We start from the raw sequence: 16,417 nt of genomic DNA on the forward strand, positions 1-16,417 counted from the left end.
AGTTTTTCTTTTACCCTCTTTAAATGTGGACACCAGCAGAATATGTTCTTGCAGACACATAGTTCTTGCTTAAAAATCTAGGAGACAAGATCAGTGTCTGACTAGACTACCACTATTAAAATAAACCTGTTAGTATAATTTATCAGTGGTTCTAGGGTAGAGGAAACATTTGATTTGGTATTTCTGATAGTTCATCTCTGATAGTATATGTTCATCTCTGTCTGCTCTATGATTTTCATTACTAATTTGTATTTTATCTTAACTTGACAGAATCTTAGTATCCATTGGTGAATCATTTGGGGTGAGTATTTTTCTATGAAATACAGGGACATGCACTAGAAATGGAAGATTTCTATAATTTAAATTTATAAATGCTGTTATTTAAATACCTCATTCAGTCATGTTTTACAGAATTTAGAATATATATACTCAAATGTATTTTCAAATAAAATGTTTTCTAAACTTTCCTTTGAGATTATGTAATATACATATGTGTCTACATACATTCATGTAGATATATACCTATACGTACAAAAGGATAATATGCAAATCAACCCGACAGCCAAACAACTGGTCACTATAACGTGCACTGACCTCCAAGGGGCAGACGCTCAACGCAGGAGCTGCCCCAGCCCACAGGCCCCGATTGCCCAATTGGAGCCTGCCGGCCAACCTATGGGGAACAGGGAACTGGGGGTGGGTGGCAAAAGATGTGGGTGGTGCCAGGCCAACGTGGGTGTGAGAGGGGCCCCAATCACCCCACCGGTCACCCCACACACACAAAGGGTGACCGGTGGCAGGAGGCAGGGCCGGCGAGTGGGTGGGAACGGCCAACCTCTTGGTCCCTCCCCCTGGCTGGCAGGCTCTGATCACCCCATGGGGAACAGGGAACCAGGGGTGGGTGGCAGCTGACAGTGCCAGGCCAAGGCGGGTGCTGGAAGGGCCCCAATAGCACCCCCCCAGTTGCCCCACACACAGAAGGCCACCGGTGGCGGAGGGCTGGGCTGGCTGGGACCCTACCCATGCATGAATTTCGTGCACCAGGCCTCTAGTGTGTATGTATATGTGTATATGTATATATATATATATATATATATATATATATATATATATATATATATATATAAATTGTGCATCAGGCCTCTACTATATATATACAAATCCTATCTAATAAAAGAGAAACATGGTAATTAGCCATACGTCCACTACCCTTCCCATTGACTAATCAGGGCAATATGCAAATTAACTGCCAGCCAAGATGGCGGCCGGCAGCCAGGCAGCTTGAAGCTAACATGAGGCTTGCTTGCTTCAGTGACCAAGGAAACCAACGTTCCCCGCCTGCAAGGACGGCCTCTGAGCTTGCAGTTTGAAACATTGTTACAAATATAGAAGCTAAACAAAACCCCAGAAACATGCTTTCAGCCAGCCGGGATCTCAGAGCTGGAGTTGATACAGTGTTTCGATTATAGAACCCAAACAAACAAGATACCTGCTTTCAGCAGCAGAGGCCTCAGAGCTGGAGCCAGAGCTAAAGCTGGCCCGGAATTAAAAAAAAAAAAGAAAAAAAGGAGCAGTTGGGAGCTCCAGTCACCCGCCAGCCTGAAAACAGCCCTCAGCCCCTCACCCAGACTGGCCAGGCACCCCAGTGAGGACCCCTACCCTGAAGGGTGTGTGACCAGCTGCAAACAGCCATCATCCCCTCACCCAGGCTGGCCAGGCACTCCAGTGGGGACCCCCACCCTGATCCAGGACACCCTTCAGGGCAAACCAGCCGGCCCCCACCCATGCACCAGGCCTCTATCCTATATAGTAAAAGGGTAATATGCCTCCCAGCAGCAGGATCAGCGGAGCCGCGAGGCCTCCTGGCACCGGGATCAGCGTGACAGGGGGCAGCACCCAAACCCCCTGTTCGCCCTGCGGCTATTTGTGTGACAGGGGGCAGGGCCACAACCTCCCTATCTGCCCTGCTCTGTTCTTGACAGGGGAAGGTGCCCCAACCCCCTGATCAGCCCGGCTCTGTGCCTGATAGGGGGGAGCTCCCCAACCCCCAGATTGCCCTGCGGCTCTGTGTGTGACAGGGTGCGGCGCCCCAATCCCCCCACCCCCCACGGGCCCTGCTCTGTGTGAGGGGGTAGAGCCATAACCTCCCCATCGGCCCTGCCCTGAGTGTGAGAGTGGCGGCGCCCTAACCCCCTGATCGGCCCTGCTCTGTGGGTGATAGAGGGTGGCACCCCATCCCCCTGATCCGCCCTGCTCTGTGTGTGAAAGGGGCGGTGCCCCAACTCCCCTATCGGCCCTGCTCTGTGCGTGACAGGGGGGAGCTCCCCAACCCCCGGATGGGCCCTGCTCTGTGCGAGACAGGGTACGGAGCCCCAACCCCCCTGATTGGCCCTGCTCTGTGCGTGACAGGGGGTGGTGCCACAACCTCCCCATCGACCCTGCCTTGAGTGTGACAGGGGGCGGTGCCCCAAATCCCCAATCGACCCTACCCTGAGCGTGACTGAGGGTGGCATCGCAACCTCCCGATCCGCCCTGCTCTGTGCATGACAGGGGACGGCGCCCCAACTCCCCAATTGGCCCTGCTCTGAGCCCGACCAGGGGCTGCACCTAGGGATTGGGCCTGCCCTCTGCCACTCGGGAGCAGGCCTAAGCCAGCAGGTCGTTATCTCCCAAGGGGTCCCAGACTGCGAGAGGGCACAGGCCGGGCTGAGGGACCCCCACCTCCCCCGAGTGCACAAATTTTTGTGCATCAGGCCTCTAGTATATATATATACAAATATGTATAAATATACTAGAGGCCTGATGTATAAAATTCATGCCCAAGGGGGGGGGTCCCTAAGCCCGACCTGCACTCTCTAATCCAGGACCCCTCGGGGGATGTCTGACTGCCTCTCACAATCTGGGATGGCTGGCTCCTAACCGCTCGCCTGCCTGCCTGATCACCCCTAACCACCTCTGCCTGACTGCCCGATCACCCCTAACTGCTCCCTTAGCGGCCTGATTACCCCTAACTGCTCCCATGCTGGCCTGATCACCCCTAACCACCTCTGCCTCGCCCCACACCTGAAACCCAGGATTCCCTCCTCCAGCCATTCGCAGGCACCCAGGACCCAGGCTTCCCCCACTCTGGCCAACCACAGGCACCCAGGACCCAGGCCGGCTTTGCCCGGGCTGGCCGCAGCCACAGGGGACCAGGGGCAGGCAGCTTCGCCTGGGCTGCAGCTGCAGGCACTGGCGCCTGGGACCGCAGGGCGGTCGGCTTGTCCCTCTCCCGGGCTGCAGGTGCAGCCACTGGCACCTGGGACCGCGGGGCAGATGGCTTGTTCCTCTCCCAGGCCATAGCCTGGCTGGTCCCCATTCCTCTCTCGCAAGCTCATTTGTGCCTGGCTTGTCCCCATTCCTTTCTTGTGAGCTCATTTGTGCCTGGCTGGTCCCCATTCCTCTCTCCCCGGTGTTGAGTGTCTGAGCCGTTATGGTATGTGGGCGTGATGACCATTTGCATATTAGCTCTTTAGTATATAGGAGATATATATACACACACACACACACATACACACACACACACATATATATACACACACATACATATATGCACACACACACACACACATATATATATATATACACACACACACATACATATATGCACACACACACACACACGGAGGGTGGGAGGGAGAGAGGAAGAGAGAGGGAGAGAGAAAACACGTTTAAAATTCATTAATTTTGAGTATGATTTGAAATAAGATACTCCAAAATGCAAGCACCATATCCAAATGTCACCAGCCAGTCCCTACCTACTGGTCTCCTCTACACATATATACACTTTTGCTTGTCCTTCCTCTCAGACTTCTAGAATAATCTTTCTCTAATAAATGGATTAGGCTTTGGTTACATGACACTCTGCCCCAGTGTAAATAGTAGGGCATATGGTGATCTTTGTTCCTAAGGGATCCAAGGGAAAGCTTAGCTTTGAAAGTTAATCTAGAATGGGAACCTACAACTGTAGTTCGCCTTCCATTAACATCACTAATTCAGCAGTCCTATATTCAGTGTGCATTACTATTACTGTTTCACCACTCGCATTTCTCTTTATTATGTATTTACTAGAGGCCCGGTGCATGAAATTTGTGCACGGGAGGGGGTGTCCCTCAGCCCGACCTGCACCCTCTCCAATCCGGGAGCCCTCAGGGGATGGCCTACTGACGGCTTAGGTCTGCGCCCTGTGGTTCTCTTCGGTCTGCAGGGCCCGCTTGGCTGCTCCCGGGTCATCCTGGTGATGGCCAAGCAGGCCCTGCTCTCAGTGGCCGCCCCCTGGGACTGGAGGATTTCAGCGGGGCTGAGAGGACTGGGCGCCGCCATCTTTGTGTCGGAGTGGCGGTTAATTTGCATATTACTCCTTTATTAGATAGGATTGCTGCGTAACAAATCACACCCACACTTAGTAATTTAAAACAAACATTTTTTCTCTCAGGTTTCTGTTGTTTCAGTAATCCAGGAGTGGCTTAGCGGGGTCCAGGTTCTGTCGTCATAAGGCTGCAGCCAGCATGTCAACTGGGGCTGCAGTTATCTCCAGGTTCAAATGGAGGAGGATTTCTTGCAGACTCACTTGTATGGCTGCTGGCTGGTCCTTGATGGCTATCTGCCCAAGCCATCCACTCCCTGCCACTTGAGGCTTTCCATGGGGCTACTCACTGCTCACAATGTAATAACTTGCTTCCCCCAGAGCAAAAATTCCAGAGAGAGAGGGAGGGAAGGCAGATAATGAGTAAGATGGAAGTTACAGTCTTTTAGTCACTAACATTGGAAGTGACATTCCATCACTTTTGCCGTATTGTTTTTATCAGAAGCAAGACAACACTAACTCCAGCCCATACTCAGGAGGATCACACAAAGTGTAAACACTAAGAGGTGGGAATTAGTAAGAGCCATTCTGCCTGCCATCCTTCCCCAGATAAAATAACTAGAGAAAGACGAAAAGTTTGTACACTAAAAGACCAGGTGTTAAAATGTATGTTACAAATAATAAAATGATGTGACATTTAGCTCAAGGTAGGCTACAACTCGCAGACTTCACAAAGGAGACACACATAAGTAGACTTGGATCTGGATAAGTATAGAGTAGTGGTGTGCAAACTTTCTTGCTTGCCATAACCTTTAAAAGAACTGAGAAAGTGTTGTTATATGTACTTCCATATTTTAAATTCTTCCTCAGGATATCTCTCTCAAACCGTCTTCAATAATACTGGATGAACTCAAATTTTTAAGTCTTATTGTTGTTGTTAATCCTTACCTGAGGATATTTTTCCCATTGATTTTTAGAGAGTGTGGAAGGGAGAAGGAGAGGGGAAGAGAGAGAGAGAAAGAGAAAGATCAGTGTGAGAAAGACACATCAGTTGGTTGTCTCCCACATGCTCCCAACCCGGGCCAGGGGTCAAACCTACAACCCAGGAACATGCCCTTGACTGAAAATTGAACCGGCGACCCTTTGGTGCATGGGCCGATGCCCTAACCACTGAGAACACTCGCCTGGCCTTAAGTCTTTTTGTTATTTGTTATTTTAAAATTTTATGATTTAGCAGTATTTCAACAAATACTGTATCAATGATGGCTTAAAATATATAAACTACATGATTTGTCAACATAATACTCATAAAGTGAGTCCAAAATTATTATTACTGGACACTTCATCTCATTAAGTTCTCATGATGTTCTCTCTGGTTATGTTATGTCCTAAAAAAAAAGAAAAGAAAAAAAAATTGTCAAAAACAGGGTTCCAGAAAGCTGTTTCAACTTTATGTGCTTCTGAGAAAGAGGAAGCCTCGGTTTGGGTGTAAGTGTGTTCTGAAATTGAGTAACCAGGACTTTCAGAGCAGTAGTCAGACAGGAAGATTTAAAAAGAGGGAGTAATTAATTGGGCACATAGTTATTCTAATTTTGAGATTTTTCATGTCTTATTTGGTCCAGTAAAGCAGAAAATTAAAATGCAGATATTACCTCTGCCTGATTTTTTTTTGACACACCTCTAACTACAGTTAAGGATTGCTAACTACAAAATGCTGATATTAAAAAATTTAATAAGGAATTCTGTAATTTATAGACTTCTGAGAAGTTCCAGAAAATAAATCAGATGGTATGTAACAGTGACCGTGTGCTCAAGAGAAGTGCAGAAGGAAGCAACCCTCCTAAACCACTGAAAAAACTACGCTTTGATATTGAAGGGTCAGATGAAGCCGATGGAAGGTAGGAACAGTCTTAGAATGTTTTTCAGTAGCTGAGCTGGTCATCTGGAGAACCAGAGTGCCAGCTCTGCTTTTGACTTCCATCAATCCCTTTCATGCCAATTTTATTTGGAAATTGTGAGGATTGCACAAAATAATAGGTATGACTGCATCCCAGAGTTAAAAGCACCATATAAATAAACCATATGCCATCTACTGAAATACATTGAAAATATCAGATGTTTAAAATCTGATCATTTCTTACAAGATATTGATAAAATTGTGTTACTTTTGATTAACATTAGATTTTAAAATGCTTACTCTTGAAAAATATTAGCTACCTTGTTATAAGAACCACATAAATTTGTGATATTCATATTTTAGATAGTTTGTTTATAAGCCTTTGACATTAAAAGCTCCTCGCTAAAATAAGAATATGAAATAAGTCATTTAAAGCACCATAGTTACTGGAAATTAGAGTTTTCAATTTATACATATACACATAAAATGTTTTGCATTTTTTTTCATCTGCAGTAAACATCTCCCAGGGGAGTCCAAATTTCAACAGAAACTGGCAGAAATGAGTAAGTACTTATCATTTCACTTTATGTAAATGAAATTGTTTACATTACAAAAATAGTTTTCATGTTAGAAAAGAATAAATACATATAATTCCTTCAGTTAGTGGACTTGCTCAAGTATTTAAAATATAATTTAATCAAGAATGTATTATTTACCTACATAAACATTTGCAGTTTAAATGTATGATACAAAATAAAGGTCATCTTGACCCTTTCTAAAATACTTTGCTCAGGAAGACTAAGAAATGAAACTGCATCTTCAACATGGATGGCTGTGGGTAGGAGATATTTCAGGACAGCAGGACTATAATGAGGAACTCTTAAAGAGTGTTGGCTATAGGGAAAGGTCTTATAAACTTAGCATATATAAAATCATAACCCTTATTTAAACAATAATCTATTCTATTACTGAACTTTCCTAACTTGCAAGTTTTCAAACTTAATTTAAAACAAAAGTTTTCCATTACTTGAAATCAGAATTTTGATAAAGACCACCACCTGATCATTTTCCAAGTTATACAGTAACATAAATTTGGAATGTTAAGATAAATAGAGTTCTAAGTTATTCTGACAGTATAAAGGATTAACCCAAGTACAGTAGATGGAAAGCACATTACGGAAAAGATAAATGTATGCTAACTGCTACTGGGTTGTCTTAGAGAGAGACCTTTGGTATATTAAAACTTAAATATACCAAAAGTTTAAAATTTTTTATTATAAATAAATAAATATATATATATATATATATATATATAGAGAGAGAGAGAGAGAGAGAGAGAGAGAGAGAGAGAGAGTTAGAGTTAGAGTTAGAGTTAGATTTATATTTTACATTGACTAATTTACTCCTATTTTTACTTTGAAATAATTGTGGCTTTTCCACTCTAATAGATGAAAATAGAAATAAAGCTTATAACCAAAATCAGGCCTTGAAAACATGTAGAAGCACTATGGAGCCCTCAAATATACATTTAAAAGGGAGCAAAAAGCTGTAAAAAAAATATGTATATTTTTAGAGAAGAGTTCAGTTTCTGTAGTCAATACATTTCCTGATAATCCACTTAGCTGTGATGGTGAATTCCCTCTGACAGGTTGGAATTCAGGGATCTATGCAGCTGGAAATTTGGGGAGAAGCAGCAGGAGTTTTAACTGGTAAAGCTAAGGAATTCTCCAGGCTCCTTTTCAGCTTTCCTCAAAGAACTGCACTGAAAAAAAAGATCATCAAACAATACTAGATGACTCAGAGTGGAAAAGCAAGAGGGAGAGACTTAGAATTGCTGTTTTCTTTCTTTTCCAAGTGTAAATATTCTTTGTGCTTCTTTATTAAATACTAGAGACCCAGTGCACAAAATTCATGCACTCGGGGGGTCGGGGGGAGGTCCCTCAGTCCGTCCTGTGCCCTCTCACAGTCTGAGAGCCCTCAGGATATGTCCGACTGCCGTGGAGGCAGGAGAGGCTTCCGCCACTGCCGATGCACTCGCCAGCCATGAGCCCGGCTTCTGGCTGAGCAGTGTTCCCCCTGTGGAAGCGCACTGACCACCAGGGGGCAGCTCCTGCATTGAGCGTCTGCCCCCTAGTGGTCAGTGTGCGTCATAGCGACCGGTTGTTCTGCCATTTGGTCAGTTTGCATATTAGCCTTTTATTATATAGGACTTGAGGCCCAGTGAATGAATTCGTGCACAGGTGGGGTACGGCCAACCCGGCTACAATTAGGGTGGATCGGGGCTGGGCCTGTTGGGAGGAGAAGATAGTGGGAGGTTGGCCATCCAGCCCACCCCAATCGGGGCCTATTAGGGCCAGGTTGGCTGGGGGAAGGGGCCGCGGGCAATTGGCCAGTGGGCCCTGCCCCTGATTGGGGTTGAGGGGCCAATTGGGGGTGGGGCCAGCCATGGGGAGGTGCTGTGGGTGGTGGGCTGGGTGGCCCCTCCCTGAATTGTTTGGGGGGGGGTACCGATCAGGGGCCAGCGGCCTGGGGAAGGGGCTGCAGAAGGTTGGCCAACCAGCTCCGTCCCATATTGGGGTGAAGGGTGCGATCAGGGTTGGGCCAGCTGGGGGGAGGGCCTGCGGGCATATCGTGGTGGGGCAGGCTGATCGGGGGTGGGGTTGGCCAGGGGGAAGGGAGGGGGCATTTGGCCGGCAGCCTGCTCTTGATTGGGGTGGGAGAGGCTGAACAGGGGCAGGCCGGCAGGGGGGAGGGGCTGTGAGGTTGGCCGGCTGGCCCCACCCCCTGATCAGCCACAGTGGGCATCATAGCGACTGGTCGTTACGGCCATTACGGTCGCTGGCTTTTTATATATATAGACTAGAGGCCCAGTGCATGAAATTCGTGCACGGGGGAGGGGGGGGGCGGGGGGGGAGGGTGGTGTTCCTCAGCCTGGCCTGCACCTTCTCCAATCTGGGACCCCTCAGATTGGTCTCCCCCAACTGCCCTCCCCTGCTGGCCTGTTCGCCCCCAACTGCCCTCCCCTGCTGGCCATCTTGTGGCGGCTATCTTGTGACATCGCATGAAGGTGTGACGCCACCTAGGCTTTTATTATATAGGATAGGATTCTTTGTGCTTCTTTATGAAGAGCTCCTGTCGACCACTAAAATCAAGTTAAGAATTTTAAAATAATTTAAAAGAAATACCTGACTACTGCAGAGGGAAGGGAGCTTGCAAAGCTGGGTGAAAGGTGAAAGGATTAAGAAAAATAAAATAAAATGAAAACTCATAGACCCTGAAGACAGCATGGTGATTGCCAAAGGGAAAGGAGGCTGGGGGAAGGTAGAAGAGGTTAAAGGGAGATAAATGAGGATGGAAGGACACTTGACTTGGGGTGGTGAACACACAATATAATATACAGATGATGTATTACAGAATTTTACACCTGAAACCTATATAATTTTATTAACCTGTGTCACCCCAATAAATTCAACAAAAAAAAGAAATGTTCTGTTTTTGTCTATGATGTAATTAATAATGTACTTTTTAAATGTCCATTTCCACAACTCTACAGCTTTGGCATAAGCATAACATATATGGCAACCCTTTGCCAAATTACCTGGCACCAGCAGTGCCATTAACAGTACTTCATTTTTTTTCCAGCATCTACTCGAACACGAATGCAAAAGCAGAAAATGAGTGATAACATAGATATCTCCAACAGGGAAGCCAAGTGAGGATTTCATGACTTTGGTGGGTACTGTGTTCACCTCTGGCTCTTACAGAGCTGACTGTGTAACTCTCCCAGGTTCTGTTTACGGCCACATTTAATACATATCTTCTGCTCTTTTTATGGATATAAAATGTTCAGGTGCACATTGAATATTTGTGCAGACAATTCCTAAGCCATTTGCAATGCTGTAGTTAATAGAATATGCATTATTATTGTACAAGATTGAAAATCTTGTGTAAAATCTGCCATTTTAAAGTTGTAACAGATATTTGTTTCCAAAGGATGCCTGGGAGTGGGAGTCCCAACAACCCATGCCTGTCTGAATACTTTGTCTTTTCTTGTGGCGTATGTGTGATGTTTGCTATTATTTTTATTAATTTATATTTATTTTTTTTAATTTAACATGAACATCCTTAAAAATGTGTCTTTTCTTCCAAATGCAATTTGGCTGACTGCCCCCCAATAACCCAAATGATCCTGAATTCTTCTTCTAAAACAGATATTAGAAACTATGAAAAAATTACTAATTTTTATACATTAGATTTTAGTTTACTAATGGAATCTGATGTACTGTGTTTTGTTTTATACGTTTTAGCTTTTAAATACAAGCAGAAAGCAAACTATAAGCATAGGATATTGTCATACTACTGATACAGATTTCATACCTCAGGACTTCTAAGAATTTGTTGATTCTTTCCTTCATCCAACTCATGCTTTAAAATTAGGGTTATTTATAGTGCTCTTGGTTATGCCATTCAGGTTACTGAATTCAGAAAGTATCCATCTAGTCCATGGAAAATAGTGTTCAGCCATAGCTTTGCCTCAGAGGACCCTAATGCAGTATATCCAAAGTGCACTTTCTAATGTTCCTGGGTCCTGAAGAATCAAAATTCAAAATAATTTTACTCCATAAAACAGACTGTTAAATTAGGAGTCTTAATTTTTTTATTTTTTTTTTTTATTTTTTAGAGATTAGTCTAATTGCATCTCAGCAGTTATTCTGCCCTCCTAAATTTGGGAAGGGGTGTGTGTTCTCTCGAATGGCACATGTCTTCCTTGTATCTTTAGAGCTGGCAACTGTCTATTTATCTTTTTTTTTTTAACATCAGATGGTCTAACACTGGCACATTCACAGCCACATTATTTCTAGTTCAGAATTTCAAGTACATATTCAAAGGCCTTTGGGTTAGGCATTAATGTTTCTAAGTTTTTGCAAAAATTTCAAAATAGCTATATTGTAAGAGAGGTGCTTTCCCTCCTGGCACCTAAAGGTGTGTTTGAACTATCTTGTGTGATTAACTTATTTAGAGATGGTATAATTTAAAATAGATGGTATTTAAGGTAGCATCAACTAGCTTTTAGGAAAATCACTTTTGTCTAAACTCTTTCTAAAAAGAAATCTGCTCTGTTTGTTAGAAAACAAATTTTATTTTATGCTCAATTAAGTTTCAAACTTTTATTTTTACAGTTATCTTGATAACAAAGGCACTAGAATGCTTTACTCCATTCCCTCATTAACTTTTGCATGAATATCATACAAATCAGTTAGCTGTTAGGTCAAGGGCTTACTGTATTTCTGAATCTTTTGCTAACAAACTTCCATTAGAAATAGTACCGGAATTTTAGGAACTACAGAGATCGTGTATTGAGATTCCTTAAATAAGGCTTCAGATATTACTTTATTGCTTTTTTGTATTGGTTAAAACTGTACATTTAATATTGCTGTGTTACTATTTTCTACAATTAATAATTTGTCTATTTTAAAATAAATTAGTTGTTAAGAGTCTTAATGGTCTGTTGTGGTCTTTGTATTAATTGCACTAATGTTCTCTTATATCTAAACTCTCTACTGGTATCTCATCTGTTCTTAGCCTTGGTGGGTTTTATATGCTGATGATCCCTAAATTTACTTCTCTAGCCCTTACCTCTTCACAAAAGTCAAACTCTCATAGCCAATAGACCTCTTCATTCCTACTCCTCCCTGCTCTCAACTAATTAGTATGAACCAAAATCAAACAAAAATACCTTGTTTCTACCCTAGTCTTTCCCCATTTTACTAAACACTTGCTTGAGCAAAAAACCTAAGAGTCATCTATTAATTCCTGTTTGGACCACCATTAAAGATTTCTAAAATCTCTCTCTCTCTCTCTCTCAGACAACCCAGACAAATAAGGTCTCTGTTTCCTCTTTCCTTTTTACCTTTCAACTCCATAAAGAACAAAAATGATCCTGTTAAAATGTAAATGGATTTTCATTGCTACCCTACTTGAAGCATTCACACTCCTTATCTTGGCCTATGAAGTGGCCCCTACCTCCTTCTCCATCCTCACCTCACTTTTCTGCTTGCTTCATGTGCTTTAGCCACGCTGACCTTTCTCTAATGATGCCAAACCTGTCCCTACAGCTCAGGCTTTTATGTTTGCTATTCCTTCTGTCTCTAGGTGCTCTTTCCCTAGAATTTTGCCTTTCAGTGCTCAGTTCAGAGGATTTGTTTGACCATCCAAGTATGTAGAAGCAAATAATATTCCCTTCCTCTTTTCAGATGCCATGTACGTACTGTATTCCAATCATAGTTGTAAATGTGATGATACAACAGTTAATAAAAAAAAAACTGCCCTAACCGACGTGGCTCAGTGGACACAGCATCGGCCTGCGGACTGAAGGGTCCCAGGTTTGATTCCAGTCAAGGCATGTACCTTGGTTACAGGCACATCCCCAGTGGGAAGTGTGCAGGAGGCAGCTGATCGATGTTTCTCTCTCATCGATGTTTCTAACTCTCTATTCCTCTCCCTTCCTCTCTGTAAAAAATCAATAAAATATATTTTAAAAAAACAAAACCAAAATCCCATCTTTGTGGAACTTCATTCTATTTCTAGTTTGGGGTAAGTACAGCAAGTGAATAAATAAATGTGGAATACATAATATGTCCAATTGTATTAAGTACTTTGGAGAAAGAGCAGGGAGAGGATAGGGAGTGCTGGTAGGGAAAGTTTTAAATTTTCAGTAGAGTTGTCAGGGAAAGACTTGCTGAGGTGATACTTCAGCAGAGCCCTGAAGGTGGTGGGAGAGAAAGCCATTGACAGGAAAACAGTCCCCAGAGGGGGAAGCCAGAGCTAGGCAGTGGGAATCGTCTGGTGCTGTGGTCGGCAAACTGTGGCTCGCGAGCCACATGCGGCTCTTTGGCCCCTTGAGTATGGCTCTTCCACAAAATACCACGCGGGCGCGCACATACAGTGCGATTGAAACTTCGTGGTCCATGCGCAGAAGTTGATTTTTGGCCTGGGCGAGTCTATTTTGAAGAAGTACTGTTGATATTTGGCTCTGTTGACTAATTAGTTTGCTAACCACTGTTCTGGTGTGTTTGAGCAATAAGGAGTCATAGAAGAATGGAGAGTTGTAAGAGGGGGAGTGGTGGAGCAGGTATCTCTCTTAATCTAATATAAAGTTTATATGAAAGGCCTTTCCTCCCAAGCATCTTTTATGTATATAACAAACCCACAGTTCATCTGCAATTCTGAAATCCAAAAGGCTTAAAAAGAAAGAAAGAAAGAAAAAGAAAGAGGTGGAGCTCTGGCTGGGGTTGCTAATTGGTTAGAGCATTGGCCTGCTCAGTGAAGGGTCGTGAGTTTGATTCCCAGTCAAGGGCATGCACCTGGGTTTCTGTTTCCTCCCCATCCCAAGGTGGGGCACGTGGGGAAGGAAGGCAACCAGTCTGTATGTCTCTCTCCCACTGATGTTTCTCTTTCTCCTCCTCTCTCTCTCCCTCCTCAACCTCCCTGCCACACTCTGAAAAGTAAAGGGAAAAATATCCTCAGGTGAGGATTCAAAACAAAACAAAACAGGGTGGATAGTTTGTTCCTGGAGGAAGAAAGGCAAATAAAGAGGTTAGAGCAGGAAAAGCAGCAAGCATATTTGAAAGGACTGTATTTATGTTGGATGGAGATCTTATATGAAATGCAGTCTCAGGGTAAGGCAAAATCAAGCAATTTATGACACTAAAACTTCTTAATCTAGATAATAAAAATAGATCACTTCTGGCAATTTAGTATTTTAGAAATTAAAGTTCTTTATTTAAAAAAACAAGTTCAAATTCATATATTTTCATCACTTTCCCAGTGCAGATGTTGGGGGAGGGGGCACAGCCATCTACATGCTAGTTCTGTTAACATCTGCATGGATTCATAGAAACTTGCCTGTAGAAGCATATTTTTGTTCCTCATTTTGGGGCCAGATAGTGTACCCAGCCAGCACTGGGTTGGTAACACTGTATAATATTTGAATGGAATTAAAATAGGCTTTTTAAATTCTTTTTTTTTTCCTTTAGAATGTTTTTATTTTTTTTAATTGCTTAAAGTATTACAAAGGGTATTACATATGTGTCCATTTTTTCCCCCCGCCCTTGACAGTCCCCTATCCTCCCCTATCCCCCAGTGTCTTATGTCCATTGGTTATGCTTATATGCATACATACAAGTCCTTTGGTTGATCTCTTACCCCCCTCCCTCCTGCCCCCCAACCCTCCCCGGCCTTCCCGCTGCAGTTTGACAATCTGTTTGAGGCAGCTCTGCCTCTGTATCTATTATTGTTCAAAAGTTTATAATGGTCTCTATTATCCATGAATGAGTGAGATCATGTGGTATTTTTCCTTCATTGACTGGCTTATTTCACTTAGCATAATGCTCTCCAGTTCCATCCATGCCGTTGCAAATGGTAAGAGTTCCTTCCTTTTTACAGCAGCATAGTATTCCATCGTGTAGATGTACCACAGTTTTCTAATCCATTCATCTACTGATGGGCACTTAGGCTGTTTCCAGATCTTAGCTATGGTGAATTGTGCTGCTATGAACATAGGGGTGCATATATCCTTTCTGATTGGTGTTTCTGGTTTCTTGGGATATATTCCTAGAAGTGGGATCACAGGGTTAAATTCTTATAAATCCTTTTTTTGTATCCATTATTTTGGGACTATACTTATATATTAGCATTGCTATATATGATAATGGTAGTTTAATATGAATGTTAAGTTGATTCCACAGACCAACATCAGTTACTTCCTGAATAGAAAATTTTGGGATTTTAACTAAATTTAGTGAAAGAAAATCAGGATGATTTGTTTCTATGCTTTGGCAAAGACTGAATTAAAAATAACAATAAGGTAACCTTTTTCCTTTCTTTTTACAATTCTCCCAACCTATTTGTTGTAATAATAGGAGGGGGAGTCTAATAAGAGACAAGACTGTGTAGTTTGTCATTGCTTCCTTTTCATTACTGGTCAAGAATTCTATTTCTAAATAAAACTCACCAGGTTATGGTTCAGAATGACTGGCAGTTTCTTCCGGTCTCAGCTGAAGAACATTAACCTTTACTTTTAAAAAAGCATGGATTTGTATCTTCATAAACATCTATCAGCAGATGAGGATACTGCTTTATTCCTGTAAAATCTTAACTTTTCTCTGTAAATTAGGGTAAAATTATTTTGGAAGCATTAAAACATTGAACCTCCTCATGTGAGCAGAGTGGAAACAAAAACTTAAGGATAGGAAATCTAAGATGAAAGGAAGGATCCATTCTTATGTACTGTTATTATGAAAATGTAACTTTTCTCTCTCATATCCCTAATTGAACAGTAGTGTTTCTGAGACTCTATCCTCAAAGACCAGAGAGAAGCATGTTTTTTTCAGAGAGATGCATCCACTGGACTCATACGTCATCTTTCAAACGTCTATAATTAGCCCTTATTGTTTGGAATCGGGGATTTTAAGCGCTCTCATCCTTGGCTAAAAACATCAAAAATACTCTTTGGTTACGTATTTTTTAATATACTGAATTAGAATCCTTGAATCTATATTTTGAAAAGGTCCTATGGCGTAGATTATTCTGTTGTACCCAAAGATACGAAGCACTGAGCTATATAGCAGTGCAGACCTAACATAACAAAGTGTAGAAAGAAAACCCAGATACAAATCCACCTGACCCTCCTTAATAACTTGTACTCTGGCAATATGGCTATTGACTCATTGTGGAGTTTGGTAAAGGGTGGTCCATTTTGCATCCTTAAATAAACTTACCTGTTCCCTTTGTTCCAATTTTTACGAAATGAGTTCATAAAAGAAAAAGGCAGCAAGGAGCTTCCGAAGACCCTATCAGACTGCAAGAAAGAGGAAAGGCTTTGGAAGACACTATGAAAGTGTGAAGGTTTTGGTCAGTTACAGTGAGCACAGGAGGGTGCGGAGGAAAAGTCAGACATGATGAGTGGAGTTGTCCAACTGCGAGAACTGACAGCTATAGGTAATAGCCAGATCTGCGTATTTCTTTGCTGGATAAAATAGCAAATCTACCAAAAAGTGGGGGAAAAGGATATATGGTAGGTTTAAAATAAGTAACTGAATGAGACTACATAATTCCAGAAATAGGATTGTAATTTAGAACTAGAGGCATCCAGATTACTTAGCCTCTACAAGATA

At 42.9% G+C, this 16,417-nt stretch overlaps 1 protein-coding gene across 6 annotated transcripts in view; it reads left to right on the top strand.

Annotated features, from left to right (window-relative positions):
* RB1 (RB transcriptional corepressor 1) overlaps positions 1 to 12,626 on the top strand; it is a 212,686-nt gene extending 200,060 nt beyond the window's left edge. For 5 of the 6 annotated variants that reach the window (XM_036299822.1, XM_036299824.1, XM_036299827.1 and 2 more), the window contains 4 exons: positions 271 to 301; positions 6,101 to 6,243; positions 6,756 to 6,805; positions 9,885 to 11,744. In XM_036299822.1, coding sequence (XP_036155715.1) covers positions 271 to 301; positions 6,101 to 6,243; positions 6,756 to 6,805; positions 9,885 to 9,958 — 298 coding nt within the window. In that variant the 3' untranslated portion in view covers positions 9,959 to 11,744. Of the gene's footprint in view, positions 1 to 270; positions 302 to 6,100; positions 6,244 to 6,755; positions 6,806 to 9,884; positions 11,745 to 12,496 lie in introns of those variants that run through there. The other variant, XM_036299823.1, reaches the window with a different exon arrangement.
* Positions 12,627 to 16,417: the final 3,791 nt, after the last annotated feature.

Source organism: Myotis myotis, unplaced genomic scaffold (genome assembly GCF_014108235.1).
Source record: "Myotis myotis isolate mMyoMyo1 unplaced genomic scaffold, mMyoMyo1.p scaffold_m19_p_3, whole genome shotgun sequence".
NCBI lineage: Eukaryota > Metazoa > Chordata > Mammalia > Chiroptera > Vespertilionidae > Myotis > Myotis myotis.